At 41.2% G+C, this 27,884-nt stretch overlaps 2 protein-coding genes across 2 annotated transcripts; one reads left to right on the forward strand and one right to left on the reverse strand.

Annotated features, from left to right (window-relative positions):
• The first annotated feature begins 7,013 nt into the window (after positions 1-7,013).
• LOC128718545 (phospholipase A1 member A-like) lies at positions 7,014-8,182 on the forward strand. Its single transcript, XM_053812168.1, has 3 exons — positions 7,014-7,228; positions 7,298-7,905; positions 7,974-8,182. Exons 1-3 carry the CDS (start codon positions 7,014-7,016, stop codon positions 8,180-8,182), a joined length of 1,032 nt encoding a protein of 343 aa, XP_053668143.1.
• A 7,283-nt stretch (positions 8,183-15,465) lies between these two features.
• On the reverse strand, positions 15,466-15,915 carry LOC128718546 (collectin-11-like). The gene has a single exon (XM_053812169.1). It carries the CDS (start codon positions 15,913-15,915, stop codon positions 15,466-15,468), a length of 450 nt encoding a protein of 149 aa, XP_053668144.1.
• Between the last annotated feature and the right edge of the window lie 11,969 nt (positions 15,916-27,884).

Consider the following 27,884-nt stretch of genomic DNA (forward strand, 5'->3'; position numbering starts at 1 on the left):
TGTGTGTTTGTTTTTTTTAATATCATACCCTCTTTGATCGTCCCACCGAGAATATCTAGCGGTCCCGATTCCGATGCAGATACGCGTGCTTACTCAAATGGAATATTAGATTAAATTATTAACACAACACCCCTCCTCAACACTGCGTGGCATGACATCACATCTTCGTGTTCTAACATCACACTCATGCTGAGTGTTGCAGCTTTACCTTCACTATTCGAATTCGTTGTTTGAAGATGAGTGAATATCTTTACACAAGAATAAATCAACCCTTGACAGGATGAGGAGAGTATATAAAATATCTGTCACAAACATGACAAACTCAAATTGGCCAAACCAATAATAGTGTTTCACATAAAAAAAGTTAGTTTAACATTTGCTTAACACACTTTAAGCCCTATTTTATGTAAAGCCAGCAAACTTCAAGCCGATCTCTACTGTCGACCATCAAGAGGGTTTATTGTGACGGTGTTGTGGTCGTGTTCAATCTACTCACTATAAGTCCACGAATCCTGTGGACTGGTATGGTATGGCTCATTTTTTTACGCCAAAAAGAAAAGGACAAGAACACAATCCACAAATGCAGTCCTTGCCACCAAAACGATGCGATAACTTCGTTGTGACATGCAAAAACGAAACCCGCTGGAATTGAAATAAAAAGCTACCATTGTTTTAATCAATTTATTGTTTTTGTTCTGCTTCGTTGAAGAATCTTGTTTGTTTTTTTCCTTCTGACGACCCACTCGACTCGACTGACTGTTTCACTTTTACGCGTCCATTTTGTTTTTTGTTTTTTTTTTGTTCTATTAATTTCTTCCAACCCTTCGGTTGATTGTTCTGGACTGACCGTGTCGTCCATGGGGTACGCGCCCCTTTGATGGTAACGGTTAACTTTACCGGAATGCAATACCGATGCGGTCGACGAGCAAATGATGGATGAAAATCGTTTCTACCAGTCGCGGTGGCTTTAGCTTTTTTTCCACCCCTCACTCTCTCCGCTCGCGAAACAACATTGGCCAACAGTGCAGGTTGGTGGTTAAAAACGTTTAAATAAAACATCAATTCAATGCCACGTTTCAGACACGTTTCCGGTACAGGATGGGGGGGAGGAGTTTGTGTGCAGGGGCGCGGAATGAAGGATGTGGGAGATGAATCGCGTTGGGTTGGCGTTGCACTAAATGGAATCAAGGAAAAATATGGCACCACAAACACAAATGCACGCGCCGGCATTCGGGCTCAAGGACGCATCGGCTTTTTCCGTTTCAGTTTTACGCGACCATAATCGTGACAAATTGTCGTATATATTATACCAGTATTTATCACTTTCATTTGTCAATTTACCATCAGCGAAGCGGATCGTGTTCGCTCCTCATTTGGGTTTTTCTTTTTGCAGTTTTATGAGTTTTCATTATAATTTTTGTTCTTTTATGGTCAATATTTTGATACTTTTATTGAACAGGGACAATTTTTGTATTTGCTGACGTATTGAAAGAAAACAATTGTTAAATAGTTATGGAATTTATTTGATATGTTGCTTAACTGCCACGTTTTAATTAGAAACCAGAATAATACTATCCTCCTGTAGCTATTAATTTTGACCCAACTAACTAACACCCAAAATAAAATAGTTCAATAACACACGCAACAAGAACTGGTAGTTTGGGTTCTCCCATTGAGACAACATCCATTGCTTCAGTTACGATCCTTTTCGAAGGGTTAATGGCACCATACCTACTACCTATACGCTTGTTTCTTGACCTAACTGCTGCTAACAGCTAACCACGCTAATGTATTCATTCCATGATATGTCACCAAGTGGATAGCACTTGTCCTTTTCCGATACAAAAAAAAGTGAAACACTCATCCAACGGTTGTTCAGTTCTCCGAAAACAAAACCGAATAACGACGGTCTATTCGTTGGGCTGGGAAAAATTATGAAGAAACGGATAGGGAAACGATATTGTCCCCCACAAAAAAAAACGAATTCCCGCGGGAGCTCTTTATACGGAATATCCTTTCCATTACATTTAGTGGTCAAGCAGGAAAGGGAAACAAAGTGTCATAAAAGTCCCACACTTCCTTCCGGCCGGTCGGAAACAAGCCCAAAAATAAAGTAAGTAGAAAAGAGTAAATAAGTATCTACTCACTTCGAGACCAATTTTTTTTTTAACTGGTTGAAGCAATGAAGAAGTTTACTTTTGTATGTTTAATTTATAATTTATAAAAAAAAAACCAAACCTTAACAATACTTAATCGTAAGAAAACACATCAACCTTAGTTCTCGTAACAAAAACTAAGATCTAATTGCATGCTTGGTTGCTAAAGACCGTAGCATAACTAAAATGGAAATTTTCAGAAAAAAATGGGAAAATAGATACAAGAATATACTTTATTGTTTTTTGGCACAATAACCCCCAAAGGTCTACACGACCGCCATTGCTGACTTTTTTTATTCTATTTGCCCTTGAACTGATCTTTGTAACGTACGGAGGATTGGTCGGGATGGGATTACCCCTTATCACTAGAAGATACTTTAAACTAGTATAAATCGGGCAACGCTATGCAATTTTTTAACAGATTAATGTTAACAGGATTTTCTAAATTAATATGTACTTTCCCTACACATCAAAATAACATTTTAACAATAAAAACATCGAAATTTGTATACTAATAATAATACCACACGGGGCAAAATAAGTTGCCAAATTTGAGACCGAATATACTGAATTCCACTGTATCAAACAGTTTAATTGCCATGTCACAAATTTTCGTTTCAATGTAAAACAGTGTCACTTCACATTGCCTATTTGACCTCCACAAGTCATGATTGATCGAACTTATCAAAAATAAACTACCATGTTGTATATATAACGGCTTCATTCTTGTCTTGCCAGAATTCTTGTATGGATTACAGCATTTTCGATGCACAGTTTAGATAACATGTGGAAGTGTTAATAACAAAATACAAACGCTAAATTCGATACATTCTGTTTTCGAACAAAAAACGTTAAATTATCCTTACGCGATTCCCGTGAGTAAACACTCTTGCAACCGTGTATGAACGAACAACCCCTTCAAGGTAAACCATTTCTATTCAGTTAGTACCAGGAATTTTCTACACGGTTACAAACAAATCCCGGAAGCACTATCCACACTACAGCCCACGTGCAAGCGTCCAATTTAAATCCCTCACTATTGCAGCTACTTGACCCATAGGAACTGTTAACATGACCCCATTAGTAGCGATGGCCGCAGACAAAAATAAGCCTCCCCCACAAACCACCCCTCCTAGTGCCAAAACGGTCAAAGAATTCTACCGATGCTTTCCGATTCCCAACACGATGGCCCAGAGAATAGTATCCATTTCTGGCACGGCCGTTTAACCATAAAACGATACCACCACGCTATACCAGTCGGTGGTCGGTACAGTGTAAAGTGCTTAGCATACAGGATCCATGAGGTCCACACTCATCCCCCCTCAGTGGATGGAAAAAATGAGCCATGAAATGTGTTTCCCTCACAAACCAATGGCCACAGGTTCGGGCCCGTTTGTTTCCACTTATGCAAACAGTTCCCCGGGACGACTTTCAAGCGTCGGCACCGGAAAAACGCACACCTGCAAAAAAAAACAGAAGAGAACTAAAAAAAATGTGTCTATTAATTTTAAGCATTCCAATTTGAAACCGACCGGACACATTTGCCGGACCTTTTAATCCAATTAATTTTCATTACAATTATTTAGAGGGAGGTTTTTGCGTGTGTTTTTTTTTGTGTTGGACACAAACGCACCCCATGGCATATGCATAGATTTAGGCGACCGGAGAAAAGAATGATGGCGCTCGGCGCGTGTAAAGCACCAAAACGGACAAGTACGGTGCGGAAAATGGTGTTTTTCCACACCTTTGGCTTGTTGTGTGCTTTTGTGCTCGGGATCAAACACCGTAGTGGGATTTTGTTGCTCTCTATCGTAGAGATTACAATTTAACCTACCATCGATTCATCGTCCTGTACCAGATGTTGCTCATGCTTGCGTCATATTAAACACCTCTTCCTAGCGGGACACTAATTTTCCACCACCTCGAAACGAATCTTGCTCGGCAAGGTAAAACTTTTCTCCGCACGAGCTCAACGAGCTGTTTTTCTATCCATTTGCAGGCTTTTCGGTCAAAACAAAATTCCCCCCTCGTTTGGGAGCTTCGATGTATCTATTTCACCGGTGTTGCTTCCTTTTGCACCGATCCACCGTAGAATGGGGGGGGAAATGGTTGATTACTCAACCCTGTAGCTAATTTTGCTACCATTTGTTGTGCTGCGAAACTTTTCCCAATCCCAACGGAGAGAACGGAGCAACAACAACAAGAAAAACTCTTCCAGCTTTGGTCTGCGTTTCAATGCGGGTCTGCGTATTTATTCTCTTTGGCTTTTGTTTTCGTTCCGTTTTTTTTCATTCGCTTTCCATCTCACTGCATTTGTTTGTCCGAGGCTTGGATTTTTCCTGTTTAATCTTTCGCTGTGTGGAGTGGATTTTTTGTTTTGCATCAAACGCGTTTGTTACCATTGCGATGACGCCCGCGTCATTTTGTACCGTTCGGGCGGTGACTTCTGATCTCCGGTCCCACCCCACCCACCGTTGACCGACGCTGCGGAGGTTTCCATGGGTAAAAATAGTACACGCTTCGTTGAGGGAAAACATGGTTTAAACCATTTCCCGAAAGAAACCCCCCCTCGACAGAACCGGGCGAAAAACAGTATTACACTCCGTCCTGTCCTGTTCGTCCGTCACTAAGATTTGATTGCAAGTCTTAAATGCATGAGTCGGCTAACTGTACGCGCCGTTTACAACCTCCATGGCAACGCAACCCTATTACATTCGACCCAATCCCCGGTAGCCATGAGCTAGACGGGAGTTTCCCTTGCTGGGCTGGGCATTACTTTAACGCTGCAAACGAGTCTATCCCCTTGAAGCAAGCACGATGCAAGCAAAACTCGACGCTCCCAACGTGCTTTAGTTTAATTATCGATCGGCCTGAATATATCCTGCCCGAAAAAACGTTACCAGGACACACATACACACAGAGCCGAAGTACGGAAGTGACTGTGCTTCACGGCATGGGGCAAGCAAGGAAAAACAAAACCTCCCCCCAAACAGACACACACACACACACACACACACATCTCTGGTGGGAAATGCAAAGAAATGTGTGAACAAGAAGAAAAAACGGTCCCGGTCCCACCCAGGACCCGCGAAAACCGATAACAAATTGCATGCATATTAACGCAGACGTGACGATAGTATAAATTTTCACGCCTTCAGCCGAAAGGGAAATAAAGTACCGAACAAAAAAAAAAAGCGAAAACTGGCCAGCGAAAGTGAAAAGTGTGAATTTTTCTGTGCCTACTAAAATATTTGTCAATTTTTCATTTGCGCCACAGACCGGTAATGGCGCCATATGCTGCGGATGCGTGGATTTTTTTTCCTTTTATTACTTCAATTCTTTCCGTCTGCGTTGGTTGCGTACTTTGGGACGTTTTCCGATAACGTGTTTTCCTTTTAAATTCCAGTGTTCAACTAAATTCCCGAGCAAATGGCACGAAAATAGTAATTTTCGTCCTGTTTTTGGATCGAGTTCATCCCGAACGCAAATCGATGGTTCATTCGGATAGTTCGGATGATTCATCCCGACCGAAGGCGAGTGAACTGCTTGAAAGATTTCAAAAGGATTTCAATGCTTTCAAAGGGAAGAAAGCTTTCGCCGAAAGCACCTTGTGGACAGGAAGTTCGGATGAAAGTTTTTACTTTTTTGTTACTTTTTTAAATGTAAACATGAAACTAATTAGTTCATTAGGCTAAAAGGAAATAATGATTCAATAATTGTGCTATTCTAAAAAGTGCAATATTCCACAGTTTTATTACTGCTTGTTCTGTATAGCTTATGGTTGCCCAAATATGTTGTAAAAAATTCCAAATCAATACACCGTCAAAGAAGGAAGACACTGACCAAAAGGTAAACTCATTTTCAATTGTAAAACGAATTTTACAATGAACATTTCATACTCATTTATTTTCTTTAAACATAATGTTGCTACCCAAAATTTCACGAACATCTATTAACCCATCCTTGCGTATAGAATTCCATTATCAAAAGTGCACATTTTCAAAGGATGTATTTATTACACTCAAATGCCGAACATGTGTTAACTGGCATCAGATGACAATTAATGACAATCAGTGCCTTTAGTGCTAGAAACACTTCACGGCTTACTTTTGATGGTTTATGTTGTGTTGTGTAGGGTATATATTAGGGTGTAGCGAAAAATTTAGGCAACAAATGCCGAAGTAAATTTCAACCTCGATTTTTTTAAATACTGGTTTGAGAAATGCAACGCTTACAAAATAATTCTTAACTTTCAATTTCAAATATTTGCCACAAATTATGATTTTTCTAGAAAGTAGAAGAAGTTCTTTCAAGAAAACTAAAACAATTCCCAAGGCTTCTTAGTGTATATTTTTTCTTATTATTAGTTTCTGCTTTACGAAAAACTTGTTAAAGGTCATTTAATAGAAAGATTTATAACAGAACAATTATATAAACCCTCAACAAAGTGGTATTCCGCGTATGGTGCAACATTTCTACAATTAATGATGAAAAGATGGATAAAATAGAAAAACCCGGTGAACATATGTTGTTTATGGATACTATCGTGTTTAAAAACATTGTACTGTACTGTAGCCTACTAGCGACAGACGAGTCGTATTGCAAAAAACATCAATGAATTTGGGTTTTTCGTGTAGTACACAGGCACACACTATCATTACATCATTTCCCATCGCGAACGCAACAAACCGTTTGTTATACCAATTTTTTATTTACCTTTCATTAAAGCAACAAACAACACCGGCTCTTATAACATACGGTCCATTCTCGTACGCAACCATTCGTCGTGCAGTAGTTAAGCGGTCGCCACTGGCCGAAAGTAAACTATTCAACCCGTCTGGGACAGTGTCAGTCACAATGCCGTTTTCTCCTGCGCAACTGCTGGGATTTGTTCTTCTGGTGACGGTTTCCTGTAGTATAGCACTACCATCGTTTGATATCAGTGAAATACACAGCGTTAAGCAGTTGGCCAAATCTTGGACATACAACTTTCAACGCTACAACACAACTTTGAAGCACGAGTTCGAGTTGCGACCAATTTGGGAAGACGTTTCCATATGGTGCTTTAACCGGTAAGCCACAAAACATTGACAGCTTTCGTAAAAGATGTTTTCAAATCAAATGATTTTATTTGACCACAGAAAATCAGACAAATTTCGCCTAACCTCCAGCGACTTTGTTGACTTCAGTGAGGTGCTCCAGGAAAACCGTTCCACCGTACTGTTCGTTCATGGATGGCTGCAGAGCAAACGGCAATTTGCCGAAGGTGCGAAACGGTTAGCTATGGCTGTGCCGAACCGCAACTATTGTCTGGTCGATTTTGAAACACTCGCCACTGTGGAATTGCAGCTGTTCATTAACCAAATCGCGCCACGCATTGCCACCTATCTGGCCGGCTTCGTACAAAGCCTTGGTGCCATCGACATACCACCGGAACAAGTCACGCTCGTCGGTGAAGGTGTTACGGCCCATCTTGTCGCACAAGCCGGGCACATACTCGCGGGACATCTTGGTTCTATCATCGGGTTGGATCCGTTGGGACCATTCTACACCGTCGGACCGTTGCTCCAGCGTTCGCGCACCACGCTGGACACTTCCGATGCACGGTTCGTGCAGGTGTGGTACAGTTCCATCGGTCAGCTCGGTTCACCCATTCCGTTGGGACATCAGAACATCTACGTTAACGGTGGGCTCCATCCTCAACCTCCATGTGCCTGCTTCACGAAGGTGTTTGGTGCAACGAACCTGTGTAAGTGCAAACCCGTCTGCTTCACATTCATTCATTCGCTCACGTGCAACATCTCATCCCATCCACAGTAACGCAGCTGTGCAGTCATTACTTTGTGGTGGAAGTATTTAAAGCTACGCTCGATCCTGCCACTGACCTACGCGCTACGAAATGCCACAGCTACAAGCACTTTCTCACCGGTCGCTGCACGATTCATCCCACGACACGTGCCACCGGCGATGGAACCGATGCCGGCAATTTCTATCTCCAAACGTCCTGCCAACCACCGTACCTTTAACGTTACTTTGCCACGATTTAGTGTCCCCGAAACTAGTCCAGCTTTGTTATGGGTGAGGATAAGAGTGTGAAAGCATGTTTCCCAGCCCTTAAATACCTTCACCCAACAAAAGCTTCCCAACGCTGGCCACCGTGTGGAATTGGTGGGCATGGCAGTGTTCTTCTCCTTTGACCCGTGCGTACGATTCATGCAGCGACTTCGCTTTCGGTGATCAATTTGAGTTAAGCAGCTTATCACGGGTCGACCGCTGAAAGTATGGGAACCCATCTACGATCGAAAAGACGACGGAAACCCATCGTGCAATGTCTGACCTTTGGGATATTGTTGGTATCCTTTAGCGTGAACAAAATGTGTGCTGTGTTTCCTCGGAATCTGTGAAACAGATTGCAATCATGTTGGAAGAGTTATAGATACAGTTTGACTGTTTTAGATGTAAACAACAGTTGAATAATACTTTTTATGATTTTTTAGGTTTAAATTACTGCTAATAGTTCAAACGATCATATCCTAACACTAAAATATATAAAAACAAATAAATAATTGGCTCTTGCATCCTAAAGCTATGCAATCAGCATGACAGTATTAGCTTATTGCAGGCAAAATTACTATCGAATTTATTAGAGCAGATTTGTTACGAAATCACCGTCATACAATTTCTCTAATGTTGCACACATTCTCCATTTTCTAAAGCACTGTCCTATAAATGGTCATCAAATATAAAAACCGCTAATAACTAACGTCTTCCTGCTCAGCATTGCCCTAACAAGAAGCATACATTCGGCAAGATGGCATTTTTGTTTTCGGTCGCTTCTAACCATCTTTAACTTCTGGCCCTCTCGCCACCTCCCCCATCGTCACCCCGTTCGTTCGTTCCGCAACCGCAAAACTGTTTCAAAAATGGGAAAGTGAATCAACAGACCGATGAGACCACCCGGATGATGCAACTGTACCGGCAGCAGCTGAGCTGAGACTTTCTTCGAGACACGAAACCAAGTAACGCTCCAAGTGCAACTTGTGTGTCGGTTTTGCGCAAAACTTTCCTTTAAATGCCACCCAACCATTTGACGCTACATCCGTGGACGTCACTACCTCGTGCGAAACGTTCGGGTCCTGCGGTTTCTTCCCTGCGACCTTTCGTCCCGTACAGCCGGACATGACCAGCAACAATCAGCTTCAAAAAGAGTTACATAGGAGCAAAGCCACACCAAAAATAAAAAAAACGAAGGAAGCAACATACTCTCGCTCACAAACACACGCACGTAAGGCGGGGGCAGGAAAAAGGCCGGAAACACTTGCCCACAGCCTGCGACAACTTGGACGGAGATGAAACTTTTCTCTTAAAAAACTTTCCTTTTGCGGATAGTTGTGCCATGGTGGCAAGTTTTCCAACGTTTCACAACTATTTTCCCCGTGGCTCGTGGGCTTCCACTCGGTATCCCGTTCCCAGCTTTGGCATTGTTTTTGCTTGACTTGGGGACCATTTCAATCCATTTCTCCACTCCACTTTGGCTCGTCTAACTCAATTCCGCTCAGCGTACTCCACATCCATGCTTTTCGGCTCGGTAACAGCTGCTATATCTTGCACCCATCCAGTCAACGTTTTCGATTTCTGCGGAATGTCCTTAATGCATCGTTTTGTATGGGTGTGTGTGTTTTGTTATTGTCGTTTTTGATGCAAAACTGATGCACTCGTTGCACATTCACAAATGTTCGTGACACAGCTGTGTCTGTTTCTTTGGTACGGGGAGCAAGAAAAACTATCCGAGAAAGTTGTGGGCCATTTTGAAGCTTAAATATCATTTACTATTATTATTACTATCTTTTAACATCGTCTTTTTGAATATATTGCAATGGTGAAACAGTTCAACCAGGAGAAAATTTAAATAGAACTTAGTTGGTTTGTACTTTGTGTAAATATTTTACACAATTTTTTGTTGGTTCCTCAACAATGTTTTTAAGATTTTTTCAAACCCCTCCTGCCTGTATTGCTTGAATGAATTTTACAAAAATATCATGAACGTTAGAGAATTACAAAAACATCAAAACAACTCATCAAGCACATCTAAATCGAATGCTCCCTCAGGTTGTAGCGCGTGTTGCATACAGCACATTGCGTGTACGGTATACAAATTGCATACCTTCAGGCGTCCACCAAAGCGTCATCTATCTTTGGCGCGAAAAGATGCACATTAGCGTCACCTATATTTGAAAAGTGTTACTAAAGGAAAATTCACATTTTCGCCACAATTTCCCAAGATGGAGCCCGAGAGAGAACATATAGCCCAGCGCCATATGTAAATGCATTGTTTCTATCTCGTTCTTAGTGCTCTTTCCCATCTCATTCACATTAATGTAGTAACGTCACTGTAGACCTAGTTCTATTTCTTTCTTCTCGCATCCTCGCATACCAATACAGGCTGTAACTCTCCTTGTTGTCACAGTGGCAAGCATGACTTCAAGCTGTTCTAGTAGTAAAGCAATCCGTGCTAACAGTTATGTTCCTTCTGAAGTATTGTTCAAATATTCAAATAGTGATTAAAATTTATAACATCAACGTGAAAAGGGTGGTCGTTGTTACGCACCTACATGCGAATTTACTATCTATGATCGTTTATGGTCAAAATAACTGAATATATTGCTAAAGATAGACAAAAGCCAAAATTAACAACAGAAGACCACGGAGTTAAAGTCAAAAACAAATAAGAGTTGTTTGATGGATTTATTTTGAATTATGACAGCGGCAGCTGTAAGAAGTTATGTTCAAAAAACAACAATGCATTATTTTAAATTTTAAAAACAATCTTAGGTCTCTCTACCAACTCTACTCCATGTTGTAAGTCGTACGGAAAATCCCACCGTTCAATGGCCGATTATCGATCATTAATTTAACCACCCTTGGTACCATCCCACACGATGTCGGCGAATTACGCTTCCAATCGGTCGGGAGTTAATTTATTTAACGATCATCTTGCCTAAGTGGTCTTAAATCATCGGCACAAAAACCTCATCCACACAGGATCTTACGAATGGCCGAGGTTCAAACCCGTCCCCCCTTTTGTCTGCAGATCGATGCCAGTTCATCGAAAAATCTTAAAGTCACCGCACAATGGCATAAGACGCACACAAATGCCACAAAGTGCCGATGCGGTGTGCGGTCGCAACATTGTTTACCATGCGATGCTGGAAGCGGTTCAGCAAGCTTGTCAAACGACGGAACCATCCGCAAAAGCCACAACAAAAACACCTTCCCCCGGGTGGTGGTGATGACGCAGTGAACGAACTGTTCCGAAGACAGTTCCGTACTAAAAATAAGACCCTCTTCCAGTTTACCGGCAGGCCTTTTACTTAATCGGCAGACGGCAGCACCATGGCAGGATGGCAGGAAAGTTTTGCTGACATACTTTTCAACTTTGTTTCAGCCACTGAAGTTATCATTTAGTCATTAGAAGACACTCACAAACACACTCGGACAATCGTGGTGTGATGTGTCCGATTACGAATTCTTTCCCAACCCAACCGGACCGGAACCGTTTTCTTCCAAACATCATTTGTTTGCCATAATCTGGTCTAAGAAATCTTAACCGTACGTCCTTTCCGCAACTGGCGACACCCTTTTACAGCGGGCATCTGCCTTTACGACGATTGAGAATGTAAAACCTGCTCGAAGAAAGTCCCAAGACTCCCATCTAATTGACAGACACAAACACACAACACCCCCAGCATCGCTTCGGACGGGAAAATGAAGGATGTGAACATCCAGCTGACCCCTGACCGGGTGCTGATTGTTGTGTAATTGAACGTGACACCCCGACCCCGGCCATCCCATCCTTCTCCCCGGGACGGTATTTGCTTCCCAAGACGTGTGAGCATTTGTTGTGAACGTGAAGCTAATGGCCAGAACTTGTCAACGTGCGTAACGAGAGTAACTTGAGCTGCTAAACACCAAACCCAAGTGGTGCGGTTTCTGGAATGGCATGAATGCCAAGATAGTTGTCTTACAACATTTCAGGACATCGTCCTGAAATGGGATCGTTGCTCGAGGATTTCCCGTGCCCATTAAAGGTGCCTTAATGAAGGCGTCTTCATTTGCATAAAAAGGTGTTAACTAACCGGTCCCACCCATCATGTATATGAATTATTAATGATTTATCGGTCGCTGGAGCATGGGGCAAACTGTGCCTAAACTCACAAAACATTTGCAGTGCACTAACTATCCACCGACCACGACCTTCCGGGGTCGAACAGGAACTATGTGGTTTATTTTTATAAAGCATTCTCCTTTGTCTCACTGTATCAGGACGGGAACGGCCCGGTTGCCCATTGAACCGATGTACTGAACCTTGGTGCAGATTTTATGATGTGTGAACATTTACCAAACAACATTTTATATTTAATGTACTTTCGTTCAACCACAACGTCTTCACCGGAAGAGGGTTGCAAAATGTTCTTCAAAAGGGAAAATGGGATAAAAAAAGGATACATGGTCAGAAGGGCATCAGCTTTACAGGACACGTTGAATATCCCATCCCAATGCTTTCCAATATCTTGCCGCTCTGCAACGTGTATTTGCCGCAATAGATTATTGAGTGTAATATTTGAGAAGCCACCAGGATCATAGTGTCAACTAGCTTGCAGTATCCCGTACCGTACGACGAGAAGCAAATAGCAATTTTAAGTATGCATCGCTCCGGTTCCCGAAATCGCCTTTCACATGATAACTTCCGAGTGAGTGATTCCTTGCTTCCGCGCACGGTGCGCACAGGATAACCGGGATCAGCATCCTTGAGGAAAAGCGCCATATCAACACATCACAAATCCAAGCCCTTTTCACAGCTTCACCGGCCGGTTTGGTTGCTTTGTGTATCGAAATTTACATACGGTTCCGGACGATAACGCACGCTGCCACTTTTTCTTTCCTCGTATCTTGCAGCACTTTTATTTGCTTCATCGCTCACCCTCGATATTGCATTTGGCACACCGGCCCGTCCCGTCTGTGTTATACATTTCCAAACCACTACTGCTTATTGTGTATATGCCCTTTTAGCACGTCACCCTTTCAATGCCACCCACCGAGGAAGACATTGAAAATCTACAATTTCCTGCCAACAAGCGTCGTGGTTCGGGGAAATTCACAGTAGGTTTTCTTCACGATCTAGGAGGCTTTGCATTGTGTCGAGGAAATGACTTATAATAGGTCGATAACGTTCCAATCGCATATGATTGACACCTTAATACTGTCGGACATTCTATTTATTTTGCATGTTCGAAAGAAGAAAGATATCGTAGCTAAAGTGTCCTTCAAACTAACGTTTTGCTAACTACCAAAACAAAACAAGTTTTTTAGTTCAAGTTGTAATGGATTTTCAACCTTTTTTGTGAACTTATTAATATATGTTCTGCATTCTGAACTAGAATGTGCCAAAATTAAGAAGCTTTCTATGTTTTGTTCTGACGGAGGCTGATTCTGTTTCAAGCATTCTTAAATGATACAGTGAAAGCTTCAAAGAGGTGGAACGGTGGTGTATTTAATGGTAAGGCCGACCTCCACACGACAAGTCCCATCTCATCCCATCCAGACCAATTTCTCTGTTACGCAGTACTTCTGCGGACTTCTTAAGGAAGATAAATAAAGTCAACAAAATTCATAAATGGTAGGCCTATGTCTAGGCCTTTCAGCTTGCCAAACCCGACCTAACAAGGCATACGACGAGAACAAACTCAAAAAAATATATGAAGATACTGCATTGAACAGCATAGATCAAACCAGACAAACACGACAGTTTGAACAAGACAATTCGATGCTGTCTAATATGTAAGAGACTCTGTCCAACAGCTGACAGAACGTTCAGTTAACAAAGAGGCCTTCATCGGAATCTGCTTCCATTTCAGAACCAGATCCAGAACATGGATCTCTGATCCAGAGCCAGACACTGGCCTTGGATTCAACTGTGTTTTCCGTGCACGTTTTGTCATTACCGCTTACTCACTTCAACTGAAAAACGCTGTAAAGAACTTACGATGCAACAGACATCAATGCAAATATTTTGATCGTTTGCTGTTGTTGGTTGGCGTGGTTCATTTTTTAATCTGTGCCACCTTCCAAAAAAAAAAACCCAATGCTGTCTGGGGTTTGTTGACAGTCAGCTCGATAGTTGTTGAAACATTCGGTATCAAGTAGATCTTGATTCAAACCGATTCAGCTGATACAACCATCATGTCCTTCGAACAATTTCTGTTCATTTTGGCATTTGTTTATACAGCTGAATTGCATAACGTCACAAATTTTGCAATTTTTTGTTTTTGTTTTTCTCTTTGAAACTTAAACGACGCATAGTATTTTCTCATCAAGTGCCTTGATTCTTTGCAGTTAAATAAAGAAAATCCACAACGGATTCATATTAATATAGATCAATACACAATATGCTTTGCTCTATTGTCAAAGATAGAGATGGTCGTTGCTTTGATTGTTGCTATAGTAACCTCGTCTATACTTCCTCTGGCCCGGTGGTGTATTAGTAGCGGCGCCGGTCTTCATACGACAGGACCGGTCCATAATCCCATCCAGGCGAACGCTATTCAGCTATGAGTAAATAAAGATAAAGTAAGCCAGTTTGCCAGGCCTAAACCTCCACAGGTTTTTTTTATCGATAAAGCACAAGAAGCCTTGTTCTTAGTGTAACTATTTTTAAGGTCATGCCTACTATTGCTACTGGAAAAAGGTGGGCTTGTGTATTTTTAATCGTTCTTTATATAAGGGACTAACACCACTAGGTTTAATGCTAGGAATAGTGGAGTGGAATTACAACTCATTGGCCAAAACGAATGTTGCTAGTCGAAGAAGCAGTAAGGTTTGTGACTGGAGAATTAGGCGGACCTGGAGTGTTTTGGAGATTGATTTTCTATCAGCGAGTCCGCAGGTTTCAGGCAATCGACTGAAAGTCAGAGTCAGGTTCAGAGTGACATCGACGATAAATCTTAAAATGTTTTAAATTTCGTTCATCTACTGTGATTTATTAAATATTGTTTATTTCTCATATTTCGTTTTACATTGTTGCTGTCGCATCTTAAAACATTGATACAACAAGGAATTACCAGCTTTACAATTGAATTTATGGTGTTTTTCACTACTTTTACCATTACGCATAATAGTGACTTATTGAAACTTTTATTGCTACCTTCAGAATTAATATTACATGACAACACAAACGTATATAACACATCTTTTATATATAGCATATCGTATATAACACATTTAGATAAGCACATTTTTTCAAAACATTGGATCAGTAATCATGTTCACACACGTAAAAGCGTAAGGTATCGCATCCAACATCACTCCACTGTCCTTTCTTCGTCCCACCAACCATCGCCAGACAATGTTCAGTTCCGTTGGCGTTATTCGGTTCTCCATCGATAAAGTTGGTGTATCCTGCGAAGCTTCCAAGGGGCACATTCCGCGCTAACCAGATCCACGATCCTTCCATGCCAAGATCAGTGCCAGATGTCCACCAAGATTCTTGCGATAGGCTGGCTTTGGTGATTGCACTCCAAATTCGATGTTGCTGAAGTGGCGCTAGAACTGTTGCTAGATGTCCGCCGTTCTTTATACACCGGGTCATAGCCTCGAAGTATGTCACCTTGGTTTTGTGCACTGTGTATCGTAGCGTCAGCACTGGAGCTAACACTACCAGCATCACGCTTATAATTGAAATTGAGACGAGCTTTGGATACATTCCTCAATACCTTAAAACTGTTGGTAGACACGGTCGGTATCGAGATCACGTTTCGTTTTTATACAAAACATCCAGCCGCATGCGGTACATCTGTTTAAATACCCGTACTCCTGAAAAAACGGTATAAGAAGCTCGTCTAGCTTATACTACGCCGCACTCAGACGGTGGAGACCAATTAAGTCACCCAGCTTAAAATCTCTACAACAACGACTCAGCGTTGAAACGTTTTAGCCGTGACTGTTAAGATGAGATGTCTCGACATTATTGTGCGCCTTGTTTTGTTTGCTGCTGTTGCGCAAGGTAGAGTGAAGAACACATTTACCGAAGGTAACCACCAAACTTCGTCTATCAATTCTGCATCGTTCTTCCACAGGTGTTAAGCAATTCGTCGCTTACAAACGAACCATCAACGCGTTTCAAGCGATGCAAGTTTGCAACCACCAAGGAGGTCACCTCGCATCGATCGAGTCCGCAGCGGAGCATCAGCAAGTGTTGGGCGCAATCAACGCCACAGGATACCCGTTAAATATGACTTACTGGCTGATAGGTGGGAGCGATGCTGGCATTGAAGGGCAATGGTTTTGGATGGGCATAGACAAGGAAATGAAGTACAAAAACTTCCGCGTTGGAGAGCCGAACAAAGATCAAAATAAGGACTGTTTGGCGATTGTCGGAAATCAATGGAACGATGTTTCGTGCACCCAAGCTTGTTACGGTTTCGTGTGTGCCTATTATGTGATGTGATAACATGTATAACATAAACGTATTATTTAACTAGCTAATATGTTAACTACAACTAAAAAGAACGTCGAGGGATTTCTTGTAACTACCGAACTGTGTACTAAATTCTACGAAAGTTTATTTTAGGAATATGCTTTACTTATGCTACAGAAATATGCTACAGAAGATTCAATCAAAATAAACTGCGTAATAAGGTCGTATGTTATCAATTCTGGACCCGAAAGACTAGATATCTAAAAACAGCTGTCGCTAAAGCTGACTATAGAGCAGGTTGTACAGAACATTCGTAGTTACACACACGCGCATACAATTTGGAGACAAAAAGTCTGGCCAGTGTGTCTATGAAAGGCCTCAATCTTCTCAACGATGAGAGCTCTGTAGACAGATCCCTGATGCTCTGTAGTGTCGCAAATGCTTCAGGCTCTAATGGGCTTCCATTTTCTCCCTCTCTCGTCTGTTAAGGGAATCTGTTTTTGGCTTCATAAACCAAATAAATTACGTTTTCTATTAAACAGTGTAATCAGGTTTGTTTAAATAATGTCACATTTTCATCTTATTGCAAACGAAGAATTTTGTGAGTTCACACTCATTTAGCTAATGAGAAGATCCAATGTTTGCATCTGTTCTTTCAGGAATCATAAAAAAACCTAATATTTAATAAAGTATATCCTTTTCAAATATTTGTCGAACATTTTCCTTACCCAAATTACATATGATCTCACACAATCACCTGTTGAAGAAATTGCCCAGCATTCAAACGGTTTCCCAACACACAAATCAATGTAATTGCAAACTTCTTTGCACACGCGTCGGTTGCGGCATTACGCTGCTAAAGAAACATATTTCTTCCCGCCTAAACCCTCGCTTTCGGCAGCTCAACACCCGGGCTGCCCCTTTATAAACCCCCTGTTGATGGAAAGGGACTTTAAATTCAATAACTTTGACCATTACTGGGCTCTCTGCCGTGAAATATTACGGTTGCACCTGATCACCCCTGGACCGTTTTGTGATTAGGCAACGGCAAAGGGGTAATGCTGGTGCTGAACTCTGCCTGAAAGCGCACGCATGAATTATGTGCGAAAGTTTGCAAACCGTGCCCAGTCTACAGGCGCTCTTTTTGAACCGTGGTCACTCCCGTTGACCACACCGACCTCCCACCTTGCACAACACACAAAAAAAGGCAACGAAATAAACTTTCTGCCAAAATGCACATCAGCTCTAATAAGTATTAATTCGAAACGATTTACAAACCTGCCACTTCGACTCAGGCAACCTTAACTTGGTGAGTAGAACTTAAGACCCGACTGGACCACCTCGACTGGAGCAGCAATTGCTGTAGGGACGGCTGTTTTATGAACCAAATCCATGTGCCAAATCCGGGGCGCATTATGGGCTAAATCCTTCAACTCGGTAATCGAGCGTGAACCTCAACTCAACCGGACAGCTGGTTATGATTTATTGCTCAACAGGACGAAACTCCAAATGCCACAGCACCGTATGAATCTCGTCGCATCGCAACACTTCCCAACTGTAAGGACTTTATCTCGTGTATCCAACGGTGCTGAAACTGCACGCTGCAAGCATGAAAGTGATTGGATAATTTTCAAATTTATATGATAATTGCCTGGATCAAGCAACTGGAGAATGTTGGCCGGCAAGGATGTACCATGCATCCGAGGTCCTGCACACAGGCATGGAAACCGGCATTCATAAATTGACCGGTTCGGTTATTGGCCGATAATCGTCATAATCATCATCACATTTTCTGTCTCACAATCGAGAACCTTTACACAATCGCAACGAAAGGACGAAACCCCCATCCGAACGTTGTCCGAAAACCCGAAGGGTGAGATGTAGTTGTCCATTCGTAACAAGATTTACACTACAAATCCCTTCTGTCCAACAGCATTCTCTGGTATTATAGCTTTCGACTCGAACAAAAATACCAACATTCTTTTTCTTGGGTGCGCTAAAAATGGTACACCAACCACACATTCCATTTTTTTTTGCCCATCGTTCTGTTGGATGGCCTTCATCCAAAACCCAAATCCTGCTAAAGAAGAGGTTTTTGTTCACTCATAAAAAAACAACACCAAACCTTAGGATTTTTTTGATCCGCCCTCATGATGGCAACAAAATATATTATGACGGTTCATTTTTTCGCTAATCATCGTAAAAAATTCGATTCTACCTATTGGGTGGATTTTGCACCGTTTGTTCGGGACTTGGAAGCCGAAAAGAATTCGTTCGAATAGGGCACAATCTGTTTAGATTAGATGGTTTGATTGTCAATATGTGAACGAGACAGTGATTGTCATTGTAAGATATAAAAACTCGGAAATGTAACGCAAGAAACATCGCGTGTTCTACACAATTGTTCAACATGTAGCAGGAGTTTAGTTAACAGTTTATCTTTTGACTGCATCTGGCCTCCGTAGTCTACACATGATGTTAAATAACCATAGCGCTCTAGTCTCAGCTCGCACAGAGAACAACAACTTTGAAACGATCATAGATCACCGCAAAATGCAGCCGTCCAGGTCTTCGATGGATAAACTGACATCGCAGAAAATAAGTAAGTGTTAAAATGTTTTTAAAAAGGAATAAAAAGCTGACAATCGAAACACAGTGTGAACGGATCTTTGAATCAGTAATGTGCGCTCTGGATTCAAGACTAATTTGGCAATTATGGTGGCTTACGGGCGGGAGTCTTAGCTACTGACAAATATATAATAATTTTGAGAGTAAAATATATAATTATACCCATTTAACATAATGGATAGTGAAACATCTGGCTAGATCTTAAAATGAAACTCAATATGTTGCTTTCTATTCAAGATGTTGCAATAGTAACATTCAAATAGCGATCCAAGTTAATTTATCAAGTTGTAATTCAAGTATAAACTCAAGATTTCGCTCACAACCAAGGGAAAACAATTAAATTAGAGTGTGTTGGGCTTTGGGAAAGGATGTAAGTGAATAATTATTTAACCCATACTAATTGAAATTAACGAATTCTAGGATGCCCAAAGGTACATTCGCATTTTTTTTTGTCAAATGCTGCGACACTCAATTTCGAATTTCCACAAGAAATAGACACCTTTTAAAAATTTCTTTTGTTTTCCAGCTGATGAGTTCATTCTAGAGTTATTTATATGAAATTTCTTAAATTCCTTTATACATTCAACAGTTTGTCAAATATCCCAATCAAACATTCAAGTTGACAGCTCGAGCGTGGTAACTATTATCACCGGAAAGGAATTAATAATAAATCATTGACTGTCCTTCCCCGCCACGATCGATTGCCATATGTTTGATTAATTTTCCTTTCCAGTCTGCTCTTTTAACAACGGAAAAAACATACACACACACACACACTCAAGGTAAACAATCCGTTTCCTATGGAATGCCCGAACATGGGGTTGGAAATCTAGAATCGCTTCCGAAAATATTACCACCCCAGTCAGCTTATCCCGCCCACGAGTGGCAACACTGTCGCCAATTTAGACACACTTATCAGTGACTTCCGAGTGTGTATCTAGTGTTTGTCTACCTGTCGATGCCATCATCAGCCCCCAAGCGAGGGGGGGTGTTAGATGAACGGACCAAACCCGAATGACACGGACGGGGGCACGCGTTCGCTAGTCATAAAATGATTTATGGCACTCGCCATGCTACTTAAACATGAGAACCTTGCGCACTATTATATTACCCACACCGGCAACACCACCGGAGGCTTCCAGTGGATTGATATGATTGCGATTGGGGTCTGGGACAATCGTGCGTACATCGGCGAGCTGTAAATCAAACTATTCCTGTTTGCTATTCCCAGTTTTACGACTGTTTCTGTGTGCTGTTTGCTAATACATTTTAATTGTGGCCACACGCGGTGTGAATGCAGGCTGCTTCTGTGTGGAAGAAAAATGCAGGCGAAACAGGCGTTCACACTTTTAGAGAAAAGAACAATTTATAAGCTATGGTTATGCAAATTAAATTGTAAAGACATGTTCCAAAAATCATTTACTAAATCACACAAAAAAGAAAATTAATGACAAAAAACTACAAAATGCTAAAACAATATTATTTTTCAGAGAATAATTCCATAACAAGCTTAAAATTAAATAAGAAATTTAAGGTTCAATGGGCTAAATTATTTAAAATTTAACAGCAGATCAGAAGTTTAGTATAAAGAGAATATTCAAACATAAAACCACAGCTATATGACCCTTGTCGTTTGTTCTTTCTCGCCTTAAACCTAGAGTATGTATAGCTTTGTATGAAGTGCAGTAAAGCACGATCTTTGTGAGCGATAAACAAACTAACTTCAGCACGGAAATGTCTCCACTCGATACATTTGGCTACGGCCTAGGGGCGCTCGAACAGGCCGTGCGTGTTGCTGAGCTGCCACGAGCTAATTTACGATGTCAGCGGTGTCGTTCTCCGTTAAGCTGTATTTACTGTTTTCCAATAATTCCAATGCATCTACCCCGAGCCGGCACTGGTCCAGCCAACGAATCTCCAAGTCTGTTTATTTTTACCCACAAATTGTCAAACGATACCGGCCGGTATTCCAAACAACGATCATGCGACTTCGGTTACACACCGCAAGCCAAATGCCTTTTTGCAGTAAATTGTACACCCTTAATTCCCTCCTAATGAAAGAGTTTAACAGTGATTGACAAAAATGGTGTGAACTGTTCCAGTTCGATGCACCCACTGATGACCGACACGGTTGCAACTCGATCGTTCATACGGTGCCGTACGGTGTAGACGGTGTGGCTTTCGTCACCTTGCCAAACACCGAGTGCGTCCAGGGCGAGTGGGAAAATATACTGATAGGCCTGACGCATAGGCCGCCGTTAGTCCACTTTCCACCGAACGATTCACTGCCCAAGCCGGAACCGGGGCGCCCGTGTGCTTTGTTGACAATTCACTCCAACAGGATACGTGTCCACAGAGGGAGGACACAGCAACAAAAAAATATTGGAACATAAATTGCCAATGCCAACAAAACGCTATGCCGCAGCGAGTCAACCTAGCCTCCAGCTGGGATTACCGTAACAATCTATACCGAACGGAAACAGATAAGCCATTACGTAAACATAAAATCGACACATTGCCTTCGGTGAAGCATTCAGTCGAGGAAAATGTCGCTAGTTGGATGGTTTAGTGGCTACTAAGTGAATTGAAAAATGTTCGTAGTATCCAGTTCAAAAATTGCTATAAACTATACAATCTTAAGAATATTTTGAATACGATTTTAAATTGAATAAACATCAAAAACAATTACCAGTAGCTTTTATTCGTGAAGCACCTCAACAAGATTCCAACCATAATCCCTTTCAACACTTAAATACACACTAATCTATGCAAAAGCAATAACACAGTTATGATTGTGAGTCCACTTTGTCTGGTCGGAAAATTTAATTTCAACTTCTTCAATAGCATAGCAAGTCATTTCCTACCAAACCCAGCGCGCATTAACCGGCGCGCATTCAACAAAAGCTGTTAAGTAGATCAGAAACACTCATCCCCGGTCGGGCCCCTGCAATACGGTTCAGTTTAATTAAACTATACCGAAACGAAAAACGGTTGACGGTCGCTCGGTGCTTCCACATTTTTCCGGTGACATTCCGTAAGAAAATGCGCTTGGCCCGGTCGCGCGAAGGAGTGTTGTATTTGTTTCGATTACCAACCAAAAGCGAGATCTTCTTCCGAGCCAGTTCCAGAAAGGGGTTCAAACCGGTGCGTTTTTCGTAGCAATTTTCCCCACTCACAATTTCCAAACGATAGTTATTCCCTTCCCGGTGAAAGCAATAAAAAAGATATCATCAACATCAATGCCATCCCCGGCGGTCGTTTCCCCCGAGGGATCGCGAAAAAGGGACACCGTTTGTTCGGACATTTTCTCGCACCTTGGAAAAGTGTGGTGAATGGGTGTTTTTCTTTTTCACCAACCGATAGAAACACACATTCCTTGCATTTTCCCAGCGTGTTTTAATTATCCTGATTAACGTTAAAACGATTTACTGCTGCCGAGCCGGAGCGACGGGTTGCAAACGGTGGGCAAAAAGATTAAGACGTCGTCCTGGGTCAAACTTATGCCCAAGCGAAAGGGCTAAAGGGTTTTGTGGCCAAAATGCATGGAGAAAAAATGTGTAAAGATACAACAACAAAAAAAAAACACCACCAATCCCTTCGAGAGTTTCCTAACTGTGGTGATGATGATTTCGATCCTGCTGGGCAAACAATGGTCAGCTAGAATGGCAAGAGATGAAAATACACCAGATATTAAACATTCTTCCGTCCTTTAATGCCGCTTTCACATTTCTTTTCTCATTTTTTGCCCAAAGTTTCTTAATTCGTAAACCGAAACAGCAACAGAAGAAAAAAAAACACAACCAACAAATGAACAACTCACCGAATCGTTTCGTGCTACAATCTTTATGGTAATTTCTTCATTACTTTTATGATCTCAAGAACCCAATCTCGGTCAACGAAGGAATGGTAACAATTATGAAGCGGAAAAAAAACCAAGCATCTTTTTTTTTGCTTTTTGCTCTCTGGTTACCATCATGGCATTATTAACATTTAGCACCTCGTTCTGTTGCAAAGACAACCAAGAAAAAATGTATCGTCCGAAACCTTTATCTTTATGTGTTTTGTGTTTCCTTTGTGGCGAGTGCTTTCGAACATATTTCGTTTAAAATACACTACAACAGGCTGATTTATTTAATGATTAGATCAGTGTTGAGAACTCGTAAGATATTAGAATTTGAGACGAAGATATTCAATCCTTCGGTCTAATACAAGCTACATTAGTACAGTACAGTAGCGTTTCACGTTTGTAAATATGACAACATTTGTATCTAACTGTAAGTAGTAAATAGAAAAAGGGGTTTAAAGTGTAGTGTAGAGCATATAACACGATATGCCTACGCAATAAACTATTAAGACACGAATTTCTCTGAATCTGTTGTCGAATGGATAGAATTCTATTTTGCCTAATAATCAGAAGAGCATTTTTATATTTAAAGACATCTTTTCGAACTCATTTACCAGTAATTCTCGGGTGCCTTGGAGAAATAATCTAACATTGTTGCAATGTATTTTGTTCCGATCGTACTTCCAAATAACTCTTTTCTCATGTATACTGGCGTTCTACGTAACGAAACTATACAGAATTATACTTCAGGTCATTAAAATTGTCCAAATTTTTCTAAAAATTTATTACATGTTCTCGTTTTTGTCTAGTTTTGTTAACCTAAATAAGCTTGTTTCTATTATTTGTGACTAAGGAGTAAATTACTAGATTATAAATATATTACAAATTAGATTTTTCCTAAGAGAACATTTTGTTCTACTCCAACATAATTGCTGGACATGGTTTTGGAATAATCACAGAGTTTGCTAATTCATTATAGAGAGAAGATGTTTTCATAAGTTCTGCTAGAAGTTGATTATGTAGTTCAATTCCATTGTTTCATTGTCTCTTCAGCTCTGCCTTGATTGTTAGATTAATATATCGTAAATCACCTGACATCTGTTTGGGAAATTTGCATGGGTTGACAGAGCTCAGTTACTCGTGTCCGACGTAAATAGCCTATTACAAGGCAATTGACGTGAGTTAATATAAAAAAGTCGTAGGAAACACCTAGGCTATCATCGTTACTTACGCTTTACTGTAGGGTATGATTGACAAATGAATATCGTGCAATAAAACAAAATTTTCATGTTTCAAAAAGAATAACTCGCTATTAGAACACTACTGAACCATTGAGTTATGTAATAAATACTTAAGCCTTGATTATCATTTAGAGGAATTTTTAGGAAATTATTTTAGAGGAATTATTTTCAACAAAAATTTCCCTGTAAATCTTGCACAAGTTTAAATAAAGCGAGTATTTTTAACTGAATTTACTGGTATGGCGGGGCTAACATAACCCTGCTGTATCAAAGAAACATCTACTAGTAAAAAGTATCTAACTACGTCCAACACAACCCGGAAGTCTATAAATCACTTACACATCCCCTTACGGATGGTAATAAAACGCACCATCAAACAACCCTCCGAGCGGCCAGCGGTGTGTTTTTCCGTTTCCACATACCGAACGGATGCTGCCACCGTACCGTGTGGTACTATAATTCCGCGAGGGCGACAATCTTAAATTTGCCCTCTTTTCCATCCCATCCACATACGTATATAATCCAATAAAAATGTCTCTCATCCTCGGTAGACTAGCGCTAAAATTCCGATCAACTTTACGCGCGAGCCCCCATCGAAGACCGAACACGATTTAATGGAACATGTAAACGTGTTGACTTTAATCATTATTCCATCATTACAAGCCACTTATACGCTTTCTTACGGAGCCCGAACGAAAAGTACGCCAAGGAATTAAGACACTAGCTGGCAAAAGACACAACTTTTGCTCACATCATCCCCTACGGAAAGACCAACACACACGGACGGGTTTCGGAGTTTCGAACGAGCACGGTTAGGAAGGAAGTTGTCAACAGGAGTCAACTCCTCGGGTACTCTGATCTTAGTTGCCAACGCAGGTCCGATAGCGATTACACCTCGCCAACACACATAAAACAAACAGCAAGGGAAGTGTGCCTTAAGTGGGACAACCGCTTATACCCATTCTCCAAACACTCCCGCATGGAGGATATTTTCACAAAGCGTAGAACGTGCGGAGCGCGGTGGTGGCAGCTGTTGATGGGAAAATCTGGCGTAATTCCGAACCAAAATGCTCACACGCCCTCGTCCGGATGCTCTAAACTGGCCCCCAGCAATTAATACGAGCCGAATACATGTGGTTAGGATGAAATTTGCCTTAATTTTATGCTTTGTTGGTGCCATTTATCGGTGTTTCGGAGGTTTTCTACTTAATTATGCCATTCGGGACCGTGATAGAATCTAATGGGCTGCCGCTTAATCCCGCGCTCCGTACGCACCGTACCGCAGGCGAGATCAAGCGCGAGCACAAGGCTTAACGGCCTTCGAGGGTTGATTCGGCTGTGGTAAATTGTAGCTAATACAACGATTATTAAGGCTAAGAAAGGATTTATGATAAAGGACTCGGCTTCATGTTCGGAATATGTAATTCGATCGTAGAGCCATGAGTGTCGCTTATGCAATTCGGTACTTTTTATTGGATTAGAATTGAATGTTGACATATTCACCCTTTTCAATGGTGAAATTGTGAAAATAAAACCCGTACATTTACTGTTTCCTGATAAAACAAAGGTTTTCTTAATGTCCTAACGCCAGTACTGCCTTAAAGTGTGTAGAAAAACACATGTTGTGAAAGGATTAACTTTTACCGAACAAACCGAACCCACTGACACGGTTAATAGGATTGATTTTCTGACTCGCTCCCAAATCTTTAGGGATGTCTCTTCATGGCCTATGCCTCCAATACCTTCTGTTTCCCCTTTTATTTCTGAAGGAATGCGCCACTCTAATGTCCTCCCAGCTGAACCCACCGCACACAGTACGCAGAACAGCCTGTGCACTCGGCACTGCAAATGATTATCAAAGTGCAATTACCTACAACTGATACAAATCGCTGGCCATTTATTTTCGGTCATAACTCTTTCCCCGCAGTGCAAAATCCGTATCTCCGACGGAATGGTTCACTGTTGCCGTTCCGGGCGGTATGACAGTTTGGCACAAACGCACCAAGCTGGGCACAAACAAACGAAAACAACCAAATTACCTAATCAATTTCACTTTTAATACTGAAAAATTGCGGCACCTCCGCAGCAGCGTGCAAAAACATGCCATCCTGGGGGTGGAGATCGGACGCCATTCCGGCCTTGAGTACCGCGAAGCAAATGTGTGCGTAATTATGCTGTTGTATTAAATAAATTAGGTGTAGAATTCGTGTCGTAACGATCACACAATTAAATGCTCTAATTAAATACTAGAAAAACCACTGCAGTCGGCACAGTTGGCGCTGGGGCAACTTGCAGAAGGGTGCTGTACGTGACGTTGGTGAACCCCTTTTTAATGCGCAACCGTAACCGTTTACCGTTCGCTGTTTGTGTCGTTCATGGTTGTGTCGTGTCTCCAACAGCACGATACACAGTTGCAAACAGGACCCAAGCAGTGGATTGAAATTGTGCTCAGCAAACGGCATATTCTTTCTCCGAGTCATATTGAAGACATATTTTTCGTTTTGCTTCGTTGTAACTTCAAACATTTAAATATTAAAAAAAATTTACAAACTAAATACTGAGCAAAAATCGATCTTAGTTCCCATATTGCAACGTACCACGAACCACTACCGAGGGAAAAAGATGAACGAACTGCAGTAATGATAAATGATTTTTTAATGCAAACATCATTAAATACCCGAACGAAACTCATAAAAAGAACACATTATGACATGTGTACTGCTGATCCCATAAGCCGTTTGTGTGACATTAGTCGTAGCACAGTATTGAATTCCATTAGGTTTCTTTCTCCTAGTGATAATCTTCATTGTTTAATAGTATGTTATTTCCAATTTACTTGCATAAATTTTGTACCTTTTCTTGGTACAATTTTTCAATAAACATATTATCAGTTTTTATATTATTTTTTGCGTTTAACCCCTTGTCCAGACGGCAAACACTTTTTTATCGATTGCACCATTATTAAATTATCGAGGATTACAAGTGAAATCCTCCAACCAAAACCATTACAAACACCCATCGTGATCCGGGATGCCCCTCGGTATTGGTTCGCAAAAGTTTGCACTAGGGATTGATACCCTTGTCCGGATTTGGGAATCAACCAGAGAGACGGAACAATACAGAAAAAAATCCAGAAACAAACAAAATCATCTCACACAGTTATTGAAAAGAAAAACACAGCCCGAACGGATTTGCGGAACACCTGATCACATCCGCCATTTTTCGCCCTCTCGCATTAAAAAAGGCTAACGAGGGAAAGATGTCTAATGTATTCCAAGGTTTGGGAAGTTCCAACCCCATTTGAGAAAGCACTTCATTTCCAGAGCCATCGTCTGGCACTGAAGGAATAAATTGGAACAGTTGGAGATGTTAGAATCGGTGTTATAAATATTCTTCCATTTTATTAAAAAAAATCTCGATACGATTAATAAATTCAAAACATTTCCTACAAACGTACATGCTTCAACGCTTCCAATTAGCAGTGCCAACAAAAACGGACAATCGCCTCACCTTAACTAAATGGCCTCGCTTTATGCAACAAC

This window comes from Anopheles marshallii, chromosome 2 (assembly GCF_943734725.1).
Source record: "Anopheles marshallii chromosome 2, idAnoMarsDA_429_01, whole genome shotgun sequence".
Lineage (NCBI taxonomy): Eukaryota > Metazoa > Arthropoda > Insecta > Diptera > Culicidae > Anopheles > Anopheles marshallii.